Below are 25,706 nucleotides of genomic sequence, written 5' to 3' on the forward strand. Positions count from 1 at the left end.
GCTGAGATGATTGATGTCTACGATGGGGTGTGGCTGACCACAGCAACAGCTGGTGTACTGCCACAACCATGCACCACAGCAACAGGTGCTGTGCTCCCACAACCATGCACTGCAGCAACAGGTTTGATATTTATAAAAATACTCAGGGCTGGCGTGGCTCTGCACAGGACCACTTTAGGTTTCTCCCTGCCTTCTTTCTCCTTAGCATTTTCCCTACCCAGCATCCCCAACTGCACTCCATGAGCCTGACTGGAATTCAGAACAAAAATTTCACAGGGCACTCTTCTCTGCCTTTCATCAAAATGTTGATGGAAATTTCCCTTCCACCCTTAAAAAGAGTTCATGGTGAGGGGAAGGGCTTTGGACATAGCACACATATCCCTAGAGCAAACAGGGAGAAACTCTCTCCAGCTTAGGTAGCTGTTATGAAGTGGGTGAGTGGGAAAGTGTTACTACTTGGCAGTTGTGTTTGCCAATAGAATAGCAGGGTATTTCAAAACATGGGATTTGATTTCTCCAAATACCACACAGTACACAGAGTCTGCAGCAAACAAAATTTGGGGTCATAATTTGCCTGATTTGTAATAGCAGTTGGTATGTATGAATGTAAAAATATTATTTCTAGATTGTACAATCTGCAATTTAAAGGAACATCTTTATGATATCCATTAGGTCCTGAATTGTGTTGCCTCTGTCAGTTTGAAACCACAGACCCTATATGCAAATGTAGCCAGTTAGTAAAATCTCCCTTCCCTATGGTTGGATTCACTTCTTAAGCACCATGCACATTCAACAAGGATCTTTGAAGCAATGCTTACAGGTGAACTGAGGAGGAGGTTGTGCTAGGCATGTTTTAGCTGGTAGCTGCTCTCAAACACATTACTAAGAGTGCTCGCAAATTAGAAATGTAGCATCACCTATTAGTGCCATAGCTATCCTAGAAAATGGTACCAACAAATCCCCACATGTGCTAATGCTAGTCAGCTGAATGAGGGGTAGCACTGGGGGGCCCCTAGCATGGCCATTGGTAGCTTTATTTTTTGTTAAACCAGTTTAATTTGACATAGGGATTTTAAAAAAACAGGTCAGGCTGCAGAGAATCTAGACCAGAGCTCCCAGGGTTTTAGCTGAGCCATGTTAGCTCCTGTGAGAATGTTTGTGTACAATTTCCTCATTCAGACAAGGCTGGACTACTTGCTCTTGTTTCAGCTATTTTGCCCCCTCCCCCACCCCCATTAAACATTTTAGGATTCAGCTGGGCTGGTGCGCTGTAAATCATTGATATAGTGGTGATACCATTTCTATCCCATTGCAGTTCAGAACAGTCAACCAGCTACTACGAGTTTCTTGGAGTGAACAGCTGTCAGGATGTGGTTCACTTGTATCGGCTGCTGTGGGCCTCCACAGTCCTGAACATCATTGGCTTATTTCTTGGGATAGTCACGGCAGCCATACTTGGGGCCTTTAAAGACATGGTAAGATTTGCAATTCCTGCAGCTTTTCATCAGTGGTGATTTCTGTATGTTGCTAATTATCCTGTTACCTAATGTGTTCAAAAAAACAGACAACAGAACCATACACAGCAAGTGCTCACAAAATGTTTCCTGCATGAACTTTGAGTCCTTGGCCTGTGCTCTGGCCAGGTGTTATAGCTAAGTAGGGTCAGGGCGGGGTAATACACATGTGTAGGTCAGAAACTGGCATCTGTAGCAGTCCTGTTGGTGGTTCAGTAAGTGGCCTCTTTTTATCTGAGTAAGCACTGAACCATTGGCCCAGCTTGGTGCTAGAAGGTGCCAGTTTAATAGATATGTGAAACTGAGGTCCTAACCACTTGTGAATATTAAAGATTGTGTGATAGTGTTCCAAAGAGCAGGGATTAGCTCTGGGGTATCAGCCAGGTTCTGATGTGAACTGTCACATTCTGCTAACCTAAATCGCCTTTTTGGTTTCCATAAGAGGTACTGTTCTTCTTCCCTGCCTGCCCTAACCGGCTGTGCAGTGGTGGTGTGTGGGGATACTAAGTAGCTGCTGTGTCGTAGAGGTGGCTGTGCTTAAGTGGTGGATAAAATGATTCCAAAATACATGGCTGTATGTTGCTGGCTGTTCTGCAATGGGTAGCAGATCAAACCTAGGTTACTGTGATTACACGGGGTTAGGGAAGCAGCACAGATGGAAAAGGCATGCTTCCTCCCTTCCCCTGAGGAGCAGCCAGCACCACAGCAGTGTTTCCTTTACAATATTCAGAAATCTTTGGGGTATCACTTGCCAAAAGCAAGAGGAGGGTGGAGGGACCAGGGAGCATTGTCTCCAGCAAAGCTGCCTTCATTTAGCTGCAGAAGTCCATGCATAAGTTAATGTTGCTTGTCGCTACGTTAATTCCTGGTGTGCATCTTCTGTGGTTCAGCAGGGACCAGGACTGATTCAGACAAAGCTGGTCAACCTATAGCTACAGAGGTCCCTGCCTAAAGGGCAGGTTGAAACAGTGATGTGATGTTTGCCTTTGCTGCGTGATAGGGAGTGTAAGCTATTTTGTGCTGACTGAGAGCTCAGCAGTGATGATAACTTAAGGCCCCTGATGAATTGTGATGTCTCCCCCTTTATTGCTACTCTGGTAGGCGCATGTCACAAGCTACCCTCCCCTCCCGACAAAGCTGGCAGGTCAGATTAAGTTTGAGTAGGAAGGGGGTAGGGTTGGATAATGTTACACACTGAATCTTGGGCCTTGCAGCTCCCATGCCCAGGCTAATGTGTTTGCACGGGGCTCAAGATTTGCTTGAACTGCTTCTGTCGGAGGAATGGGTAGCATACAGCTGTGGTGGGGAGTTAATGCAGCGTGGATCACTAACCAGGCTGCAGGGATGAGGTGGGGGTAGGCATGGAACACAGAAAAGCTGCTGCTCTGCACAAATACCCTGAGATCCATCAGGTTGGGGCCAGAGGTGGCAGGTTTGTATAATTTTTGGTGGTGCCCAGAATGGGTTCAAATCCGCCGCGCCCCCCCCCCCCACACCTGCCTAAGGCTCTGGGAGGGGGTTTGGAATGTTGGCAGGCTCTGGGCTGGGACAGGGGGTTGGGGCACAGGATGGGGAGTGCAGGGGGGTTGGAGTGCTGGGTTGGGACGGGGGGGTTGGGTGCTGGGTGCAGGCTCTGGGCTAGGACAGAGGATTGGGATGTGGGAGGTGGTGTGGGGCACGGAGCTGGGCCGGGGATGAGGAGTTCAGGGTGCAGCATGCCGGTTGTCCCAGGGCTTGGGGCCAGAGAGGCCAGCCCTCTCCCTGTCAGCAACAGCAAGCTCCAGGGGACACTCACTCAAGCCCCGTCAGGCTGCTGCTCAGGAGGTCCAGCCAGGATAAGCCCTGCCCCCTGGAGTCAACTCGGTCATCAGCTGGGCGGGCGGGGAGAGGGCAGGCTGCCATGCACCTCCTCCCCTCCTCTCTCCGCAGGCACAGCAGCCAGCTCAGCCTGCCCACAGCACCACTCCCTTGTAGATGGCTGTGGCAGCGGCCGGCAAGGGAGGAGAGCTGCAGGGGGCAGCCACCCACTGCCCAGGGCAGGCAGGGATGCTCGGGGGAGGCATGTGGGGGCAGCAGGTGACACCAGGGGACACTCCGGGGGAGGTATGCAGGAGCGGCAGGCAAGGCCAGGGGAGAGACCTGGCTCCAAACGTTGGTGGAGCCAGGCCCCCCGGGCCCTGAATTTGCTGGAGCCCAGGCACCACGGGCCCATACAACTTGCTACCCCTGGTTGGGGCTAGCATTTCCCACTGATATTTTGGCTCTTTGTGGTCAGCAGGTCATGTCTGCCATTCCTCCAATGGTGTCAATCCTTCCTTTAACTGGGGAGGACATGAAGCGGTCCTCAGAGGGTTTTTTCAGGAGGGGATGATCTGGCCCCTCGTTTGTCAAGCACTTCAGGACCTTTGGGATGAAAGGCTGTGTGTAAATGTAAGATGGCAGGCTGTATTTACAGGAGCTAGGAGCTGACAGCAAAGGTGATTCAAAGTACATATGAACATAACACTGACACTTGGAGACATTCCTGTATAACAGTGGTGCTCAAACTTTTTCAGTCATGCCTCCTCTTATCAGTGACAGAATCTGTCTGTGCCTCCCTCTCCATTACTGCACAGCCAAGGCTGCCTCGGCAGCTGAGCTTGGGCTGATGGAGGAGCTGGGTGTGGAACTGGGGATCGGGGAGGAGCTGAGGCTAGGGAGCTGGCTGGGGGCAGAGATGGAATGAGGGCTGGCTGGGGGTGGAGCTGGTCTGGGGGCAGAGAGGGTCTGGAGATGGAGCAGCACTTGGGGCTAAATGGAGCTGAGGGAAGAGCTGCATGCCTTCCCCCCCACCCCCCCCGAATATTCCTCCACATCACCCTAGGGGAGCACGCTCCACAGTTTGGGGACCACTGCTTATAAAATATATTCCTCCTATTCAGACACAACCACCCCAGTGTGCTTCCTTCAGCAAAACACACACAGGAAAACAAGCTATCAGTAACTAACTCTGTGTCGTGATTCAGGGCTTTTAGAAATATTTTATTATAGCAGGGTCATGCGAGTTATTTAAAAAAAAACACTGTTAAGGGGCTGTACAATGTACACCAGTACACAACTGTCCTCCTACATTCGGTAAACAACCACACTCAGCCATTTGCGCAAGCAATGTGTAAACATGCAGCAGAGTATCCTTTACTCTGAGGCATGAGGGGGACTTGGTGACTCAAGGGGAAGTGGTATGAAGAGTGTTCCCGTAGTGCCGGTAAGGAAACACAGCAATCTAGTGATGAACAGCCTGTGCCTCCTTTGCTGAGGGGAGAAAAAGCTGCTTTCAAGCGTTACTTTATGTTCTCACTGTGTGCTCCATAGACGCGTATGGGGAAAGGTCACATGTAAAAATGAGCAGGTAGAGCAGGAAGGAGAAGAATCGGGAGATTCCTGAGCAGAGGGGAGAATTACAGAGCCAGTTTCAACCAATGCTGACACAGCCCTTCTGCTTCATTCTTTCTCCTTGTCTTCCCTTCTTTGTCTCTACTTGTCCCTCTTACTTTGGAAATGATTGAGATGTTGCTTTTCCTGGGTCCCTGGGCCACTAGCTTTGTTCAGGCCAGTCTCCTGCATTGGTTAAGATTTATCTGAAACATAGTGAACATCAACCACATTGGAACCATTTAAAATGTCCTGCTCTGGGTGTGTCAGGTTTGACTACCCATTTCAGCTGTTGTCAGCTTCTACTGCTTGGGATACATTGGCTAGGGCAAAGAGGTGAAAGGAGGAAGCCTTGTCGGTACTTCCCATTGGGTGATGATGTGGCTAGTGACAGATTGTTGTGAAGTGTTTTTCTCTTCTGAAGCCCTCACTGGATCAATTTGTGAGCACCACTGCTACATCAAGAATTACATTTCCATCTCTTTGAAGACTGAGACATCACCTTAGTCTTCTACCCAGCACTGGAAATCTCGAATTTGTTTCTGTAACATCTGCTGTAGGTGCTCTAAAGGACAATGGCTGCATTGCTAAATGCTAAAAAGTTTCTCCAGGCTAGCAGGGCTGCTGTGGGCAGAGGCACAACGTGCATTAGGAGACAGATGCAGATAAGTAATGGGAAGGTGGCTTATAAAGCTTACAAGGCAGGTTAAAAGGTAATTAAATTAAATTATGCTTTACCAAAACCAATAGGAGTTGTGAATACTCCTCTGAGGATTAGGTTATAATGGTGAAATCCACCCCTGTGCAGAGGGCCAACACAAGGCTTATACAACACATAAATCCCACTTTTACTTAAGCTAAGGCTTAAATGGGAACTTGGGTGTTGCATAGACCTTGGACTGATCTTTTGCTCCAGAAATACTCATTGGGGTGAAACTTATCCCTCTGGATTTAATCGCATTGTTCATGAGGGATGCAAACCTATTGAAATGTTCCTACATGAAATGGAATAATTGTGACCAAGTTTCATACCCTCACACATCACAATATGCTGGAAAGGCTGAGCTTGCATTTACAGATTTGAGCACTCAGGCCAAGCAAGCATCCAAGCAGCAAAAAGCAATGGAATGAAACTACAGCAGCAGTCATGCACCATTATCTCAGTGCGGAGCAAGTTCATTCAGCTCTCGACAATGCTGAGGAAATCAGAGAGCTGCTTACATTTCCTCTGCAGCAGGAGTGGAGGGGTGGGAGTGAGCACTTTATCTGCTTACAACTAAAGCTGAATTTGTGTAAATCACCACAAGCATGTGTTAAACAGAGAAACCCCACAATAGTGTCAAATGTTACAAAAATCAATAATAGAATTGCTGTTATCCACTGCAGCAAATTATTTTCCAGTCTCCTTTTAGGCAACCTACACTATCTGGTTTACTGATTTGCTACTTTATTTCAGTAGCTGTGTATCAATGAACAGCTGTTAGGAAACTGGGGACTGGGAAAACACTAAGGAGAGGCATGCAAAAGGGCATGAGGCTGATTGATATAAAAAAATAAAATTTGGTGTGAGAGAATCATAATCTCTTTTTTCATGATGTGGTATTCTCAGAAATGCCCACAGGCTGTGTGAAGGTTTATTTAGACATTGTCCTTTACAGCTACTGAGGGCATTTCTTTAAGGATGAAATCTAAAAGAGACAGCTAGGATGTCTACTAAAAATCACGTGTAGCTTTTGGGAGTTATAGCTACCAGTTATAGCTATAGTGGTGTGAGAATGAGCTGAAAAACAAAGTGCAATTGCTTTGAAGCCCATCAGATTTTCCTGCAAAGAAAATATTATTTTGTCTTCCAAAAACTGGAACATAGTTGCTTCTGGTGCATGAGTTTCTGGCACAGTGGTTTTAAAAGTTTTCACAGAGATTGTGGTGAGAAGGACCGACGTACGTAGCATGTAACAAGCAAAGAAATTGGCTAACTGCAAAGATACAAATATAATACCAGTGTTTCATGTTGTTGTTGAAAAAACATGTCTGTCTCTTGGTTTATATCAATGGATAGATAAGTCTCAGTCTGCATTTTATGTTTCATTCTGACTCAGGGCTGAGCCACATTCTGGCATGAGTAACTCATGTATTTCTTCAGCTTGAAAGGCCTTACTCTCATTAGCTTGTTCTCCCTATTTCTCTGGAGTAGGGGATGTCTCTGTGTTCCACACTTTCCTTTCTCCAGCCATGGAGGGAGGGAGGCCCAGCTCCACAAAGATATTTAGGGACTGGGCCAGAAGTACTGGGGGGGAGGGGGGGAGCAGTTCTGTCTTAATGTACACGTTCGTATTAGATGTCTATAAAACTCATGTTCATTAGAAAAAAGCACCCCCTACAGCTTAGATACATGTTGAAATTTACCTAGAACGGGGCTACGTCGACTGTTTTTTCTGTTGAAACCAACGGGAGGACAATCCTTTCCATTTCAGTAAAGCGATTTCCAAGGGACATGGCTACCTCCGTGCAATAAGCTCAGAGTCAGCCCCTTCCATAGAAACACCCAATAAAGTTATTACTGTAATTGTATTGATGTATATTTATTATTTCTGTATAATTATGTATCAATCCAACATTTGATAGAAAATCATTCTTATTATGTCCCATGTTATGTGTTCAGCGCTGACCTGGTCCTTGGTGTTACACAAAACCCAAAGGAAGCCCTCAGCCCCATCAGCATGGAAATGTCTGTAACTGCCACCTTCCCAGATTAGCATGGATGTGAATCTGCCGACGTTTCCTCACTTAGGCTTCATGGACAGAATGGAGTTTTAGGAAGGGGCAGCATGAATGGCTACAGAGTATGGGAGAAAGGAGTGGCAATGGAAAAAGAGTTGCCTTATAACCTTTTGAATGGCAGAGTGTTACAACTGGTTTTTCAACATTTTCCTAGTATGAAGCTCAAGTATGAAACTGCAGAAAAACCTGAGTGTCTCTGGATTAAGTTTAGAAGTGTGAGCAACAAGGGTGATGTCGTGGTAGGAATCTGCTATAGACCACCGGGCCAGGGGAATGAAGTGGACGAGGCTTTCTTTCGGCAACTCACGGAAGTTACTAGATCGCAGGCCCTGGTTCTCATGGGAGACTTCAATCACCCTGATACCTGCTGTGAGAGCAATACAGCAGTGCACAGAGAATCCAGGAAGTTTTTGGAAAGTGTAGGGGACAATTTCCTGGTGCAAGTGCTGCAGGAACCAACTAGGGGCAGAGCTCTTCTTGACTTGCAGCTCACAAACTGGGAAGAATTAGTAGGGGAAGCAAAAGTGGATGGGAAGCTGGGAGGCAGTGACCATGAAATGGTCGAGTTCAGGATCCTGACACAGGGAAGAAAGGAGAGCAGCAGAATATGGACCCTGGACTTCAGAAAAGCAGACTTTGACTCCCTCAGGGAACTGATGGGCAGGATCCCCTGGGAGAATAACATGAGGGGGAAAGGAGTCCAGGAGAGTTGGCTGTATTTTAAAGAATCCTTATTGAGGTTACAGGGACAAACCATCCCGATGTGTAGAAAGAAGAGTAAATATGGCAGGCAACCAGCTTGGCTTAACAGTGAAATCCTTGCTGATCTTAAACACAAAAAAGAAGCTTACAAGAAGTGGAAGATTGGACAAATGACCAGGGAAGAGTATAAAAATATTGCTCGGGCATGCAGGAGTGAAATCAGGAAGGCCAAATCACACCTGGAGTTGCAGCTAGTAAGAGATGTTAAGAGTAACAAGAAGGGTTTCGTCAGGTATGTTAGTGACAAGAAGAAAGTCAAGGAAAGTATGGGCCCCTTACTGAATGAGGGAGGCAACCTAGTGAGAGAGGATGTGGAAAAAGCTAATGTACTCAATGCTTTTTTTGCCTCTGTCTTCACGAACAAGGTCAGCCCCCAGACTACTGCACTGGGCAGCACAGCACGGGGAGGAGGTGACCAGCCCTCTGTGGAGAAAGAAGTGGTTTGGGACTATTTAGAAAAGCTGGACGAGCACAAGTCCATGGGGCTGGATGCGTTACATCAGAGAGTGCTAAAGGAGTTGGCGGAAGTGATTGCAGAGCCACTGGCCATTATCTTTGAAAACTCATGGCTATCGGGGGAAGTCCCGGATGACTGGAAAAAGGCTAGTGTAGTGCCCATCTTTAAAAAAGGGAAGAAGGAGGATCTTGGGAACTACAGGCCAGTCAGCCTCACCTCAGTCCCTGGAAAAATCATGGAGCAAGTCCTCAAGGAATCAATTCTGAAGCACTTAGAGGAGAGGAAAGTGATCAGGAACAGTCAGCATGGATTCACCAAGGGCAAGTCATGCCTGACTAATCTAATTGCCTTCTATGATGAGATAACTGGCTCTGTGGATGAGGGGAAAGCGGTGGACGTGTTGTTCCTTGACTTTAGCAAAGCTTTTGGCACGGTCTCCCACAGTATTCTTGCCAGCAAGTTAAAGAAGTATGGGCTGGATGAATGGACTATAAGGTGGATAGAAAGTTGGCTTATTGACGGGCTCAACGGGTAGTGATCAATGGCTCCTTGTCTAGCTGGCAGCCAGTATCAAGTTGAGTGCCCCAAGGGTCGGTCCTCAGGCCGGTTTTGTTCAATATCTTCATTAATGATCTGGAGGATGGTGTGGATTGCACCTTCAGCAAGTCTGCAGATGACACTAAACTGGGAAGAGAGGTAGATACAGTGGAGGGTAGGGATAGGATACAGAGGAACCTAGACAAATTAGAGGATTGGGCCAAAAGAAATCTGATGAGGTTCAACAAGGACAAGTGCAGAGTCCTGCATTTAGGACGGAAGAATCCCATGCACCGCTACAGACTAGGGACCAAATGGCTCTGCAGCAGTTCTGCAGAAAAGGACCTAGGGGTTACAGTGGACGAGAAGCTGGATATGAGTCAACAGTGTGCCATTGTTGCCAAGAAGGCCAATGGCATTTTGGGATGTATATGTAGGGGCGTTGCCAGCAGATCGAGGGACATGATCGTTCCCCTCTATTGGACATTGGTGAGGCCTCATCTGGAGTACTTTGTCCAGTTTTGGGCCCCACACTACAAGAAGGATGTGGAAAAATTGGAAAGAGTCCAGCGGAGGGCAACAAAAATGATTAGGGGACTGGCACACATGACTTCTGAGGAGAGGCTGAGGGAACTGGGATTGTTTAGTCTGCGGAAGAGAAGAATGAGGGGGGATTTGATAGCTGCTTTCAACTACCTGAAAGGGGATTCCAAAGAGGATGGATCTAGACTGTTCTCAGTGGTAGCTGATGACAGAACAAGGAGTAATGGTCTCAAGTTGCAGTGGGGGAGGTTTAGGTTGGATATTAGGAAAAACTTTTTCACTAGGAGGGTGGTGAAACACTGGAATGTGTTACCTAGGGAGATGGTGGAATCTCCTTCCTTAGATATTTTTAAGGTCAGGCTTGACAAAACTGGCTGGGATGATTTAGTTGGGGATTGGTCCTGCTTTGAGCAGGGGATTGGACTAGATGACCTACTGAGGTCCCTTCCAACCCTGATATTCTATGATTCCTAGGGAGGATCCAGATTGCCTCCACTTACATTTTGTGAAGCTTCCCTACTCCTCATTAACTAGCTCTGAGCCTGGAAGACATGGTCTCTGTCTCACATGGCTTGCCACAACAGCCCCCAATCCTTCAAGTTGCTCTGCAGGGTCGGGGCCTACGTGGCCAAACAATACAAATAAGACACTGGGTGCCTCAGGGGATTGTTTTACATGTACAGAAACTATTAGTAAAGCAGCAGCTGAATCGTGACCCATATGTCACCTTTGCAAGATGTGATGATTTGCCGGGTTAATCTTAAAAGAACCTCCAGAAAAACACTGGCTACTCACTGGATCAGGCCCATGGGGTACGTCGACAACAAAAGGGTTGTGGAGTAAGGAGTGCTGCAACAGTGTCTTCCCTGATGGAACAAAGGTGGTGGGAGGCCAGGCCTGGAATAGCAAATGCTAGGTAGGGTATGTGCCACATGTCTCAAGAGCACAAGGGGAAAAGCCTTATAGGATCAGTCCAATTTCTGCTACTGCAGGGAGTGCAGCAGCATGCTTGCTTAATGATGGCAAGAAGTAGGGATGTTATGTGCCTGGCGGAGTGGAAAATTGTGGGGTAGGGGTGCTTTCAGGGGAAGAGGTCAAGGCTGCCCCCCCACCACACTCTTCATGGGTTCTAGGCTTGTTGCTTCTTGGGCTGGAGTCCTGCCCATGGCATCGTCAGCTAGGCACAAGGAAGCGCTGGACACTTCTTAAGGCAAAAAAGAATGCAGCTGTGTAACTTCAGACCAAAAAGCCCCAGCACACCCTATTTCTAGAGAGTAAAGTAAAAGTGTGTGTGTGTGTGTGTGAGGGAGGCTTTAATTTCAAAGTTCTTTGGTTTCCCAACTTACTTCTCTAGAGGGTACAGTGGTATTGTGAAGGTTAATGTATTAATATTTGAGATTCTTGGATGGCTGGTACAATCAAAGCAGAAAATAACATTTTTATTAGTATGAAGGGAAAAACAACTTGTATAGGTTGTGTATTTCTTATGTTGGGGAAATAAGAAAATAGAGAAATCAAACACTGTCAAATGATGTAATCTGTCAGTTTGATGTAGTCAAAATAGTTTTCCTTTTTCCTACTCTAGGGTTGCATTTTGCTAATATGTTGTTGTCTTTTGTGTTCAGCAGGCACCTCTGTCCCAAATTGCCTTTAGTTCTGCCCCTCCTCCTCAGATCTTGTACAATCCAGCCCAGCAGATCCTGACATATGCCAGTTTTTGTCCCTCTGCGGCCGCTATTCCTGCATATCCATCCTATCCTTTACCTTTCCAGGTAGAGTACAAAATGATATTTTTCTTGTTAATCCTCTTGAAAGCCAGATGCTTCTCTTTGGTATAAATCCTGCACTGCTAAATCTGTCTGCTGTGGGGTTTTGGGGGAGTTGGAGATGGAAGGGAAGATGGATTGGTTGCCTAAAACACAGACTCTCCTCTATTCTTACAGCAAAGGTCTGTTTTTAGATCTTCCCCCCAGGGTCCTTCATTGATCTTTATTATTTGTTCCTTGGTAGTGCCTAGGAACCCCGATCAAGGTCCCATGGTGTTAGGTGCTGCATTGATAAACAAAGACAATCCTTGCCCTGGAAACTCACTTTAGAGCAGACAGGACAGTAGTTGGACAAAACAGAGGAGTGGGGAAGGCTGGGAGGATGAGAAGCATAAATGAGACTGGTTTAGCAGAAAAGCAGAACTCCCCACGTTGCCTACTCAGTGCCAGATAGGAGTGATTTGTAAGCATGGCAGCAGAGTAGGTCTTAAGGAAGAATGATAAGGTGAAAGCATACATTTTTCCCCATGCATAGGGAACAGCCTGGGTTAATAATAGCATCAATAGCAGCATGAAGGGCCATGGCTCTCTATATGGGGTATTAATTTTGAAGCACGGTTCTCATGGTCACTAATCCTCTATTCGTTGAAACAAACTGAATCATAAAATGGCAATTGCCGGAGCATAATTTGAATTTTGAACAAGCATGGAGTGAGGAATTCGCTTTGGCACCTGGACTAGCAAAATTAGCCAAAGAAATCTAATCTGTTCCTCCATCTTTCCGCTGCTACCCTCTGGCTCCACAAAACAACCGGTCACCTCTCTGTAACTGTTGTTCTTTGAGATGTGATGCAGAGCTGTGAGCTGTGTCCAGGGGTGTGCACCCCAGCCACCAGGGCTGAAGAACTTTGCATAGCAGTGCCTGTTGTGGCAGCACTCGCCCCCTGTGGCCACAGCCCCTCCCCAGGCTGTAGAAGGGCGGCGCCACCCTGACCCCTTGAGTTCCTTCACCCCCCCATGTCAGGAGTACAGCCTCCGATGCAGAGGAGATGGAGGGCAGAATAGAATAGACATCTGCCTCGCATCGTGAAGAGCAACATTTATGGGTAGATGACCATTCTTTCTTCTTCAAGTAGATGCAGCTGAGTATTCCATGTGAGGGGCTTCCCAAGCAGTGCTCGTAGGAGGTGGGGCTCAAGAGTTTATCTAAAGGAGGACTGCAGGATTGCCTTCCTGAAGTTTGCATCTGATCTGAATGCAGGCATAGTGGTTTGCAAAACTATGCACAGAGGACCAAGTGGCTGCCCTGCAAGTGTTGAATGTAGGGATGTCATTTAGAAATTCTGTTGACGTTGTCTGAGCTCTTGTGGAATGAGCTCATAGCTCTTGAGGAGGCATAGCCTGGGCTACTTCATATCCTGTCATGCTACAGGAAGTTATCCACCTGGAGATGGTCTGTGACGAGACTGCTTGACTCTTCAGCTGTCCACATGTGAAACAAACAGATGAGGTGAGGAACAGAAAGGTTTCGTTCTATCCAGATAAAAAGCTAGACATCGCCTGACATCCAGTGTGTGAAGATGCTGCTTCTCTGGGGTTCAATGCAGCTTACGGAAGAACACTGGTAGATATCTAACTTGGTTCAAGTAAAACTGGGAAACCACCTGAGATAAAAACTTAGGGTCTAGCTGCAGGGTTACTTTGTTTCTGGAAAATGACCCATAAGGAGGTTCTGCCATCAAATCCTGCAACTCACAGACTCTTTGCAGATGTTATCATAGAATCATAGACTATTAGGGTTGGAAGGGACCTCAGGAGGTCATCTGGTCCAACCCCCTGCTCAAAGCAGGGCCAATCCCCAATTTTTGCCCCAGATCCCTAAATGGTCCCCTCAAGGATTGAACTCAAAACCCTGGGTCTAGCAGGCCAATGCTCAAATCACTGAGCTATCCCTCCCCCTCCTTATCACCCCAAGGAAGGCAGATTTCTGACACAGAAGAGGGAAGGAAGAAGTGTCAAGAGGCTCAAACGGAGGTCCCGTAAGAGCTACTAAGAGTATTAAGTCCCACAAAGGAAACTGCGCTTTAACTGGTGGGTGGAGATGAGTGACTCCTTTCAAGCACCTCACTGCATGGGGTTTGAAAACACGGACTTCCCATTGATGGGCAGATGAAATGCTGGAATTGCAGCCAGGTGGAGTCCCAATTAACTAAATGCAAGACCAGAAGGCTGAAGGTGTAACAGGTACTCCAAATTGTCCTGGACACAAGGTAGCATCGGTTGAACTCCACAGGCTAATGATCATACCGAGAATTGCTTCCATTTGGCCGAACAGGAGATTGAGGATAAGTCTCATCCCTCCCTTGGGCTTTGGGACCAGGAAATACCAGGAGTAGAATCCCTGCCCCTGATGTTACAGGGGGACCTCCTGTATGGCTCCCAAAGCCAGTAAAAAGTGAACCTGCTCAAGGAGCAGTGTCTCATGAGGGAGTCCCTGAAAGGGGATGTGGTAGTGGGTGGGAAGAAGGGATGGAGAGGAACTGTACGGCATAACCCAGGGGTTCTTAAATGGGGTCATGACCCCTGAGGGGGTCACAAGGTTATTATGTAGGGTGTCACGAGGTCACCCTCCACCCCTAAACCCCGCTTCTCCTCCAACATTTATAATAGAGTTAGATATAAAAATGTGTTTTTAATGTATAAGGGGGGTCATACTCAGAGGCTTGCTGTGTGAAAGGGGTCACCAATGCAAAAATTTGAGAACCACTGGCATAACCTGACCTGAAGGTGCCTAGGATGTAGATGTCTGTTGTGACAGAGTTCCAAACACTGTAAACCTGTCCCCGAACCTGTCCAACCTGTCCCCGAACAGGGGAGATGGGGGGGAGATTCCCACTGGACAGCTGTCCTGGACACACAAATCAAAATGGGTGCTCGCTAGGCACCAGAAGTGAGAGGTCCAGCTGGTTAAACCCTGAACCACAGGACTTTCTCTTTTGGGATCTGTGGCTCTTTATGGCATTGTCCTGCTGCTGCACAGGAAGGGACGATAGTCCAAAAAAACGCTGAGAGCTGTATTGCTGTTGCAGCCACTGACTGTTATAGTGGCGTCTCTTAACAGCCGGAATATATACTCCCAAAGCATGCAAAGTATCTCGGGATACCTCAATAGTCTGCCGCACATTGGGCGCAGTGCCATAATTCTGCAGCTGTAAGGCCCTCCTCATGGTGACAGCTGATGCCATAATTCTGGCTGCTGCAATAATGTCTTGGCAACCATGTGCCCTTCCTCAACAAATGCCAAAAAAGCTTTTCCCTGGAGGGTTCTAGCAAGCTGTCTGCGAGCTTAGATATGGCTGCCCAATTGTCCAAGTCCTATTTAGAGACCAAAGCCTGCTGGATCATGATGTTCATTTGATTTATATCTGCCCTGCTGGTATTTGCTGCAGTCACCAGCAGGGAGGTAAGGGCCAGGTGGGAGTAGAAACCCTCACACCCTTGCGTTGGAATGAGGTACTTTTTCTCTGATCTCTTCGCCATAGGCGACCAATGGAAGGTGGGGTCTTCCAGAGGGCCTTTGCAGGCTCCTTGAGAGCCTCATTTAGCAGGAAGGCTACTCTCCCTGGAGCTGATGGTTGGAGAATACCCAGCACCTTATGTGTGCTCTCCAGCAGGACTTCTGCCTGGATACCTGAGGTGTATAGCCACTACCTTGGGAGTCCCTGGTATGCCTTAAACTAAGTCCTTGGGCACTGAGGAAGAGGAAGATTCCAGCACAATAGATTCATCCGGGGAGGACGAGGAGGCAGTTTGCTGTTCCAATGATGGATTCTATTCTTGCATCACAGGATCTGGTTGGAAGAGCTATATAGGTCCCAGGGGAATGGACTCAGCTGTCAATTGCAGCTGAGACGATATGGGAGCAGGAGTTACTGTCGCGACCAGTGATCACGCTCTTGAGAGTGACTTCAGGAACTGAGGCACATCCCAGAGCTTCCAAGGAAGCCACTGGACAAATGCATAAGGCATTGGTGGCCAGCAGGCATTGGGCCAAGAACCACTGTGCCAACTGTGGAGCAGATGCTGATCTCAGTGTGAATAATGATCCAAGGGTGAGCTCTGGTGTGTATCCGACGAGGACAACCCTGACCTTGAGGAATCCCGGAGGTTCTGTGGCAACAAAGGAGAGCCAGCCCCGATGGGGCAAACAACCACTCAGACTCATTTGAAGCCCAGTCGGGAGGGAGCATCAGTGCCAAAGAGGGGTGGGGAATCAGCACCAGTGGCACCGAATGGGACATGCTCACACTTGGTACTGGCAGAGGCATCAGCACTGATTAAGGCACTGCACTTAATGATGGGATCTGCTGCCAAGACAATGATGGTGCTGAAGGATGCACCAACTTCAAGGAGGCCTTCTGTGCCAGTCCCAACCTCAAATCCACAGTCCACGGCTCAGGTGGTAGGAGCTGCAGGGTCAGCGTACCCAGCATCTCTGACACATAGCTAGAGGGTGCCAGGGGCACAATGGAGGATGAGCTGGTAGACGCCATAGCACTGGAGAACTCATGAACTAGCGGAGAGTCCAGGATGGAGAGGCAAAGCAGGTCCAATGCCAGCTCATATGCCATCAGTATGGAGACCATCAGTACTGGTGCCAACTTCATTGGTACCAGACTCAATGGATGTCCCATGGCCAGAACCGAGTCAACAGTACAGGGCCTTGCTGCTCACCACATGGTACCGAGGAGCAGGTGAATGGACCTGCTCCATCCCACATGCCAGAGGGAGTGCAGTGCTGGTCAGCACTCCTCCTGGAAGAGGAGGAGGAATCTCATTGAGCCCTGGAATGGTTCTGGCTCATTTTATGAGATCTCTTCCTGGCCAGAGGGGAGTGAATGACCCCTTTTCTTCTTGGGGGAGACGCCAGAGACTAAGCGCAGAGTGGCATCATTTGCCAGATCTGAAGGTGACCACCTATCAGATGAGGGTCTCAGAGCCAAAGTGGGTCTCATGGCCTGTTCCAGAAGATGCTGCTTCAACCACAAGTCCTCTTTGTGACTGACTTGCAGAGGGAGCCACTCTCTTTAATGTGTCCTTCAACAAGGACCTGCTGTGGGGGTTGCTCTTGGGGATGGCCCCCCTCCATGATGAAAAATGCTTGAACGCTGGTGAGGGCATCACGCAAGGCTGCCAAATAACACTTAAACTAAGCCTAAGGTACTAGTCAGAAAACTGAGAGTGAAAGTGGGAGGTGAAGACACCATAAAGCTCTGACTCTAGTCACGATCAGTGAGAAGGAACTGAGGGGTCGGGCTGGTGCTGCCCTTACGCAACCAGGGGAGGGGCTATGGCCACAGGGCATAAGTGCCGCCCCTGCGGGTACTGCTAGGCAAAGTTCTTCGTCTCTGGTGCAGAGGGCATGCGCACACGCACAGAGAATTCACAGCTGCATCTACTTGAAAAGCTAATGTTTGATCCTTTGCTGCTGCCCTGAAATCCTCGACATTCCCTGCTCCATCTGTGACTACTGGCTCCCTCACCTTTCTGCATTTCCGTGACATTGGCCTTTGACAAGAGCAGGGTTTAAAAAACAAATGCCCTTGAGTTTGCTGTCCCTGCTGGTGTTTCTCTGGTGATCTAGCCCTTCCTTTAAATGATAGATTAACTGCTGCATGAGGCAACAGCAGAGCAGTACAGTGTAAAGTCAGCAAAGGCCTGATGGAAAGGAAGATCTTGTGGGTAAAGCTCAGGACTGGTCTTGGGGCCCTGAAGTCAGCTCCTAGCTCTGCCACTGACCTTAGGCACATCACTTAATTTCTGTACCTTGGTTCCTCATCTGTAGAAAGGAAATAATTAATAACTCTGTTCCTCGCAGGGGTGTTGTGCAGATAAAAATTAACTAATGTTGGTGAAGTGCTCAGATACTACAATGATGAAGGCCAGGAAAGTAAAGTAATAAGCACCACATAAAAGCCTGCATGCCTGAAAATGATACCCTACAATCTTAGAACTTCAGATTCTGAAAACTGAATATGGTCATTTAATTCACCACAATTACTCTTGTGTGTATTATAGACTGTAATGTGCTAGAGAGAGTCTAGTAATCAGGGCTCATTTTCAGCTGGCAATGGACCTATGACTTTCTAAAGATTATCATTAAGTTCAAATCAGTATGAGCTGAGTATGAGCTGGTGTGAGGAACAACTAAAAGATATGACAAAGAAAATAACTAAACTGAAGAGATGCATATTAAGTATTTAGTGTTCTGCCACATAAAAGCCCCCTCACCTTTCAAAAATAAATGTCACTAGTTTATCCAAAATTCTTCAATGTTTTAAAAAAAACCTACTTTATATTTTTCCTATATTGTTAAATATTTTTGGAAGTGTGTTCATTTGCCTTTTCATGACAATCAGAGGCAGGAACCACCTGCACACCAGGAGAGATCAGATACAAGCTTTAGCCTCCACAGATGAAAGCTATTAATCCTTCTGGAAAAAAACAGCCTTGCTCCATGTATGAGATAATCAAATTGCTGTGTGGAGGGAATTAGTTACAGCACTAGTATAAAGGCTTATGTATGTGAGCAAACTCACGATTGGTGAAGATGTTCAGAGCAGGCTCTCTAATAATCATTTCCATTTTGGGACATTTTATAAATAATCTGTTCTGAAATGGCCAAATTCTTAGACATTACCCACCTCCACTACTGAGTAAATCTTTAGTCCTAACCCAAAGCTTAGCTCACATTTCCAGAAAGCAAAAATGACAGTTACCACCTACTGGTCTCCTTTTACATATAAACCTAATCAAATTGAGGGTGCCGTGTTAGTTATTTGTATAGGCAGTTTTGACAATTTTGCTCATGTTCTCAGTCCCATTTTCAAAAGTGACGTAGGGCGAGATGTACAAAGGGATGTGGAAGTTGCAATGCTGAGCATTGCAGTGTCTAACTCCCCACCTCCACTTGAGGTGCCCAGGCTCCCATGCAATGAAAGGGGAGTTTTCTACCTCAGAACGGGATCTTCAGAGAGCTGAGTTGGAAGCTGGCTCCACAGCAGGAGTCTAGTAGCCCAGAGAGCCATGGAGCCCGCTGGCATTCTCAACGCTTCCAGGCTCCTTGCTACAGGGCCAAGGCTCCCAGCTCGTGCAGATACCCTTGAAGCCCCCCAGACTTTCCAGGAGTACCTGCTGCAGAGTTTGGAGCCCAACAGTGATGCTGCCACCCAGGGGTTAGGGCACTAATGTGGGAGACACGCATTCAGGCAGAGCAGGGATCTGAAATTGGGTCTCACACATCCCAGCTGAGTGCCCTAACCGCTAAGTCAAGACACACACACCTGTCTTTTGTGTGGGGCCAGACTGTGCGTGTGCTCAGAGTTAGAGGCCGAAAGAGACAGAGTTTCCATGGGTAGGTATATGCAAAGCCACCTAAGCACTAGGTGGAGTGCTTTGTGGACTTAGCCCTTGGGAGCTTAAGTAAGTCCCAGTGAGTCTCTATGAGACCTAGACTCACAAGGGATCCTCAAAGGTATTTAGGCACCTAACTCCCATTGACTTCTAGAGGCCTAAATACATTTGAGGATCTGGGCCTAAATTCCTAACTCTGGAAAATGGGATTTTGACATGGGGTTAAATTATTAAAAGTGCCTGTCTCTGGTTGGTTAAGTAACAGCTAAAAATTCAGGGACTAGACCTGAGTCCACACTGCGCTAATCTCAACTGTGGAAGAGCTAGAGGAGAATCATATTGTTATAAAAAGGTAGAATGTTATTTTTGAAAACAAACTGTTAAACTGTCAATAAAAGCTCCTTGTTTTGCCTCTTATTTCCATGTCCACAAGCAGAGACCAGAAAAAAAAAAAATGGTGAGAGGGGAAGTTTATATTTTACACAGCTATAAGCCAGAGTTTTTTTATTTACTGTGTTAGAGCTATTTCTAAAATAGGCTTAGAGCACAGTTTACTCTCTAATGCAGAGGTGGGCAAACTACAGCCCGCAGGCCATATCCGGTCCATGGGACTGTCCTGCCCGGCCCTTGAGCTCCCGGCCTCTCCCCCGCAGCCTCAGCTTGCCATGCCGCCAGCGCTCTGGGCAGAGGGGCTGTACGCTCCTGCTGGGCAGTGTGAACAGCCAGGTGTACTGTATTAAATTTCTCCCTGTAAGCATGGGCTACTTATGGAGCACAAGGACTGGCAGCTGTAAGTTGTACACTGTGTAGGGCAATTTAATACACTACACTCGGGTAGGGAAGGCTGTGTCTCCCAACAGCCAGCTCCTGCCCCCTGAGAAATCTCCACCCATCCAACCCCCCCGCTCCCTGTCCTCTGACAGCCGCAACCCCTATCCACACCCCCCACCCTGACAGGCTTCCTAGGACTCCAACACCCCCCCCTCCCCCGCCCTTTATCCAGACTCTTACCATGGTGCTCAGAGAACAAGGACTGGCAGCCATGAGTAGCACATTCCTCTGGGGAGCAGTTTAATACACTACATCTGGCCCTCAATAGTTTCCAACTCCTGATGGGGCCCTCAGGCCAAAAAGTTTGCCCACCCCTGTGCTAATGCTACAGCAGGGGCGGGCAAACTTTTTGGGCCAAGGGCCACAGCGGGATGGGGAAATTGTATGCAGGGCAGGGGGTTGGTGTACAGGATGCAGAAACTGGTTCAGGGCAAGGGATTGGGACAGAGGAGCTGTATGAGGGAGCTCAGGGAAGCGGGTTGGGGTGCTGGGTGTGGCAGGGGTGCAGGAGGGTTGCGAGGTACAGGCAGGGGGCTTAGGGCAGAGAGTTGGGGGGCAGGATGGAGGAGGGATTTGGGCTCCGGCCTGGTGCCACTTTCCAAAAGTGGCTCCGGGGTGGCAGCGGCATGCCCTGGGGCCAGGGCAGGCTCCGTGCCTGCCTGCCCTGGCCCGATGCAGCGCCTCTCCAGGAAGTGGCCGGCACCACATCCCTGCACAGCCCCTGGGGCCACAGGGCCCCACACCTCCAGGTACCTCTCCCATTGGCCGTGGTTCCCTGTTCCCGGCCAATGGGAGCTGTGCCTGCAGGCAAAGGCAACACACAGAGCCCTCCCCCCCAGCCCGAGGGACATGGTGCCAGCTGCTTCTGAGAGCAGCACGGGGCCTGCAGCACCAAAGGGGGCAATCCCGTGGGCCGGATCCAGCCCACAGGCCATAGTTTGCCCGCCCCCATGTAGAGAGTAGAATGCCAGATCTGAGATCCATGGTGCTGCTCAAAGGAAAAACTTACCTAGGTGCAATGGTTACCGGTATACCACTATTCTAGAAAATTATGGATGCTTTTTAAAATGTTAAGTAGCTGGGACAGTGGCATTTCCTTGTCAGATTTTGCATTTCCCTTATCTTGAAAATAGCTTTTTTTTTTAATTGAAAAATTTCAGGGTCTTTGAATCTGAGCACTTCAGAGCTGAGCACTCAACACTTCAGCTGATACCCTTCGAATGGCAGGTGATTAACATCTGAGGGTCAAGGATGAAATCAATGGCAAAACTCCTATTTAAAACAGTGTCAATGTGCCATTTTGTTTTTAAAAAAGTGGGTGAAGCATTCATGGTTGAAGATGGGCTGCTTTCCTCACTCCAGCCCAAGTCTAAAGGAGCTGGAGAATTACAGTCCAGTCAGTAATACGTTACACACACAGGGGCCATAAAATGGATCAGAGAATAGGCATCCTATACTGAAATAAGATATTGTGGGTCAGGTTGAACCTTACTTAAACTCTTATGACTTCTACCCCTCATTTAAAATAGCTGTAAGGTGGAGGTGTTTGGCTGTCTAAGACACAAGGGGCATGTGAGCCTGCCCAGTAATTTGGACTGTGTGGGCAGAGGATTCCATGGTGGGGCGGTGGGGGGGGGAGTGAAGAAGCACAAGAGCGACATGCAGACAGAGCTGGGAGCACAACCCTGGATAAAGTCTAGAGAGCACTTTTTTGGGGGTGGGGAGGTTGCTGGCTGAAAGAGGTTTTGGTATTGAGAACAAGGATGCTGTCCTGGTGTTTGGTTGGTCCTCTGTTCATGGAAATAGAATTTTGTACATTGTTTGTAGACAAACAAGAGTGCATCAAAGATACCAGACTCCACCACCCGTTTCTCCTCACAACTGCAACAATACACAGAGCTCTGAACTTTTGACTAACATATATATTATTATTATTATTACCCTCTCTTGATCTCAAATGCCTACAGCCCTAGGATCGTTTCCAGGTAGCAATATGAATTTTAAATAAACAGCTGCATATCCCTTAAAGCCCACTCAGCTATACTGACTTACCAGGGGGACTAGAGCATCCTCTCTCACAAAAATAGTGTTTTATTAAGTTGCCTTGATGGAGGGTGAAATGCAGGCATAAAACTTATATGAAGACTAACTTAAGTGATAAGTGTCAACCGTCTCACAGTCACAGTGATAATGTGTGTGTGTTAACACCACCACAGGGATGTGCACCTTACAGATGCCTGAGAGGTTTAATGGTACATACCATACACATGTAACACAGTATATCTACAAACATGTCTGTAATCCCTTACTGAAGATTGAATTTTTTCTTTGTTTAATTACAGCCTGCAAGCCATTTTCCAACATCATCATCTACTGATATTTCTTTATCGGATGATACTCAGCCTCCATCTCAGTCCAGCTCAAACTATGGTCTCCCACCCAATGCCCCACCACTATACACACCAACTTACTTCCTGCCAGAAGAAAAGCCTCCACCCTATGCACCCTAGACCATAGAATTACATTGTAACTGATTTTTTTTTTTTTAAAAAGACATCTTTGGAAACACTGAGCTGCACAGGCAGCAGACTATTAAGGAAACCATTTTGTGTTCTATGATTGTTCTACTTTTAACCCCAACTCACTGTGAGCTAACCGAAATCCTGGAAACCTAAGGAAGGCGTGTCACCAGAGGAAGGTATCCATCACCACACAGTTTGCATGTAGTCAATTGGGACATTATTGTCTGGCTAACATGAGCATGATTTTCTCTCTTAGCATAATACAGGATGACTTTTTTTTCCCACTAGAAGAAACAAATAAAAAACACTTTGGATACTTGGTTCCATTTTCATAAACCAGTACAGAGTGATTTAGAACTGTTATAGTCTGGTGGATACAAGTGGGTAGTCTGGATTGAAAGAAACCAGATTTTCTTTCCCTTATACTATTCAGTTAATAGCCCCTTTTTGGTAAAAATGTTGTTCCAATAAATACTGTGTGACAGTTATTGACAATAAAATATGCTGTGTTTGCATATTTTTACTGAACCTAAGTTGGTGTACACATCACAAGAAAGGGGAAGCAAAATTCAGAGGTCAAGATGCCACTTAGTATTGTCCTATTCTGAAAAGTAAGGTACAAATATAAAATTTTATTTGAACAGGGCTGTTTTAATTGTTTGAAATGTGTACCAGTCCAGCTAATGCTAACAATGATAAAATGTCATATCAGTGAGCGGGAAATTGCACCTTTAGCTAAATATTTAACATGTGTATACTACTTAGTACAGTATTGAACTCTGTATTTTTCCGTATACTGTAAAAGGCAGATGAGATGGTGGCAAATGATTCCTTTTCTAGTAAAAATGGAAACTAAAATGCTGTACGTTGACCTAAATTATTATATAAAAAGAGACTTGTCCAGTAGTTTTGAAGCTGCTGCAATGCATTAGTGAATACTCAGAGTATTCCTTTTTTGGGGGGGTTTCCTAGCCAACCTCCCACTACAGAGAATTTAAAAATACATATACACACAGTAACTCCTGTGGAGGTAGCATCCAAAGGAAAGACATGATCTTGTACTCCCTCTACTGGATAAGTAGCAAGCACTATTCTCAGCTCTATGCTGCCATAATCAGTGATGACAGTGCTTAAACAAGGATGAAAATATTAATTCATGACCCCGAGTTGCTGATTCCTCCTGCAGCACCCCTAGGGCCTCAGTGTTCTTTGCCACACCAGGACTATGGAACAGCACAGGAAATGTAGTTTGCTCCATGGACCTACCTCATTGGGTAGCAATTAATCCAGTGCCACACTGGAAACTTAAAAAAAAGTTTCCCCAACAGTCAAAGTGCAAAATGGGAAGGGAGACATTTTATCCTTAAGCTTTTAAGCAGTTGTTACAATTAAAAAAAAAATCTATTAAGAATATTAGATTGCTTTCCTTCACAGGATGTGAACATTTGAACAGCTGAAGTCACACCAAAAGATCATAAAATTATGTAGTTTTCTATTGATGTACTGATGTACAAAAAAAAAGGAATTCAATACAAAATATGAAACGTTATTCAAAATGCACCAGAGAAACCTACCTATTCAGTTCAGAATGGTTTCTTAAAAGGATCAGGGCTAGATTTTACCCCATTGAAGAAGGCCCAGGGAAATAACTTGCAGGAGCAAGGCAAGCAGAATTTTGGCACTCAAGCTAAAAAAAAAAAAAAAAAAAAAAAAAATTTTAAGCAAGGCGGAAAGAAGGGTAAGTTACTTTCAAAACACATGAGCTAATGATTTTAGTTTATCTAAGTGCTTGGATTTCCATGACTGTATAACATAAAGACAACAAACAGATCAGTTCCTCAGTCACAAAATAAACTGCACATATATCCAGTTTTGTATAATGTGAATTTTGGCTGGTTAGAAGGATAGAAGACACACGGTGTGAACCTTAAGATTTAGAATGGACCAACACCATTAACTTCAGTGGCTTAGTGAACTACATGAACTGCTTCAAAAGGGAGGGTGGGGGGAAATGGAGATTTCACTTTTTCTGTATAATTGATTGAGGAGGAAGGTATGTCTCCTATTCTGACTTCTCACTGCTGCCAGTTAGAAAACAAAGGTATGTGGAAGAAACCAACCTATCACCTTCCCCCCCAGTCTGCGCACCACTGTATAGCATTACAGATGTCATCAGTTTAGAAATAATACACATTCCTATATTCTCCATATTTTTATACTGTAAATCATAACGTTTTGTCCACACAAAATAGGTGTATAAAGTCTTTACACACACAAATAATTGGAGCAATTTTTGCATCAAAATGATGTATTTCCCATGTATGTCAATTATTTCAATTCACTTTTTTAAGCACAGTACGCTGTTACAGTCCCTTTCACATATCATCGAATGTGGAATTAAAGCACCACCTCATACCACAAAATTCTTATTTCCAGTATCCAAGATATTTCTGGCACTATAAATATAACCATTGGCATTAACAAAGGTTACACAGATTTGTGACTCACATATGCCACACAGCTATTTGTTTGGGAAGTACTGCAGGAATAACACAAATGCTAGAGGTGAAACTATTTTGCTAGCAGGTGCTCTTTGAAAAGAACAGTGCTTAAACTGGGTTTTGTTCCTCCAATGAGTAAGAAGTGTCAGATGTCTTCCAAGCGTGTGCTGTTTTCTTTAGAGCTACTTCAAGTTGCAAGGATGGGATATTGATGTAGGAAAAGACCTGAAATGACCAGAAAAACAATACAATAGAGAATCACCATAGGCTATGATACCTGTAGCATTCCCCAGTAAGGCTGAAAATGAGAAACCTGAATAAAACCTTTCCTAGGTCCTAATCATGTCACCAGTTGATCCATCATCATCTCCTAACAGAAGCAGCATCCGGAGTATTTGGATTTCCCTCCCCCCATTCCTCAAAAGGTAAGACAAATTAAATTATTACTGGTATACATGACCTATTCACCTTTCTCCTGTAAGCCTGTCTCCTTTTTCATTTACTTTTAGTGAATAAATATCCTTCAGAACTTTCATCTGGTCCCCTTTGAATATGCATGGACTTCTGCTATTTGGCCTTCTTTAAAGCACAAAAGGCTTGATGCCTGACTCTGAAGCAGCAGACCTGACCTCTTCAGTCTTGCTGCATCACCCTTGACCGTCTGGCTC

At 46.4% G+C, this 25,706-nt stretch overlaps 2 protein-coding genes across 14 annotated transcripts in view; one reads left to right on the forward strand and one right to left on the reverse strand.

The window, feature by feature from the left end:
* TMEM255B (transmembrane protein 255B) overlaps positions 1-23,037 on the forward strand; it is a 110,111-nt gene extending 87,074 nt beyond the window's left edge. For 7 of the 12 annotated variants that reach the window (XM_048856139.2, XM_048856149.2, XM_048856118.2 and 4 more), the window contains 3 exons: positions 1,316-1,475; positions 11,631-11,777; positions 22,358-23,037. In XM_048856139.2, the coding sequence (XP_048712096.2) occupies positions 1,316-1,475; positions 11,631-11,777; positions 22,358-22,525 (475 nt within the window). In that variant the 3' untranslated portion in view covers positions 22,526-23,037. Of the gene's footprint in view, positions 1-1,315; positions 1,476-11,630; positions 11,778-21,175; positions 21,243-22,357 lie in introns of all 12 variants that reach the window. The other 5 variants (XM_048856129.2, XM_048856166.2, XM_048856176.2 and 2 more) reach the window with 3 other exon arrangements.
* Positions 23,038-24,133: 1,096 nt separating this feature from the next.
* GAS6 (growth arrest specific 6) overlaps positions 24,134-25,706 on the reverse strand; it is an 82,532-nt gene continuing 80,959 nt past the window's right edge. Inside the window, exons 16-17 of one of the 2 annotated variants that reach the window (XR_007357458.2) lie at positions 25,046-25,263; positions 24,134-24,224 (exon numbers count right to left, since the gene is read on the reverse strand). The gene's annotated coding sequence lies outside the window, so the exon portion shown is untranslated. Of the gene's footprint in view, positions 24,225-24,827; positions 25,264-25,706 lie in introns of those variants that run through there. The other variant, XM_048856084.2, reaches the window with a different exon arrangement.

Source organism: Caretta caretta, chromosome 1 (genome assembly GCF_965140235.1).
Source record: "Caretta caretta isolate rCarCar2 chromosome 1, rCarCar1.hap1, whole genome shotgun sequence".
Classification (NCBI taxonomy): Eukaryota; Metazoa; Chordata; order Testudines; family Cheloniidae; genus Caretta; species Caretta caretta.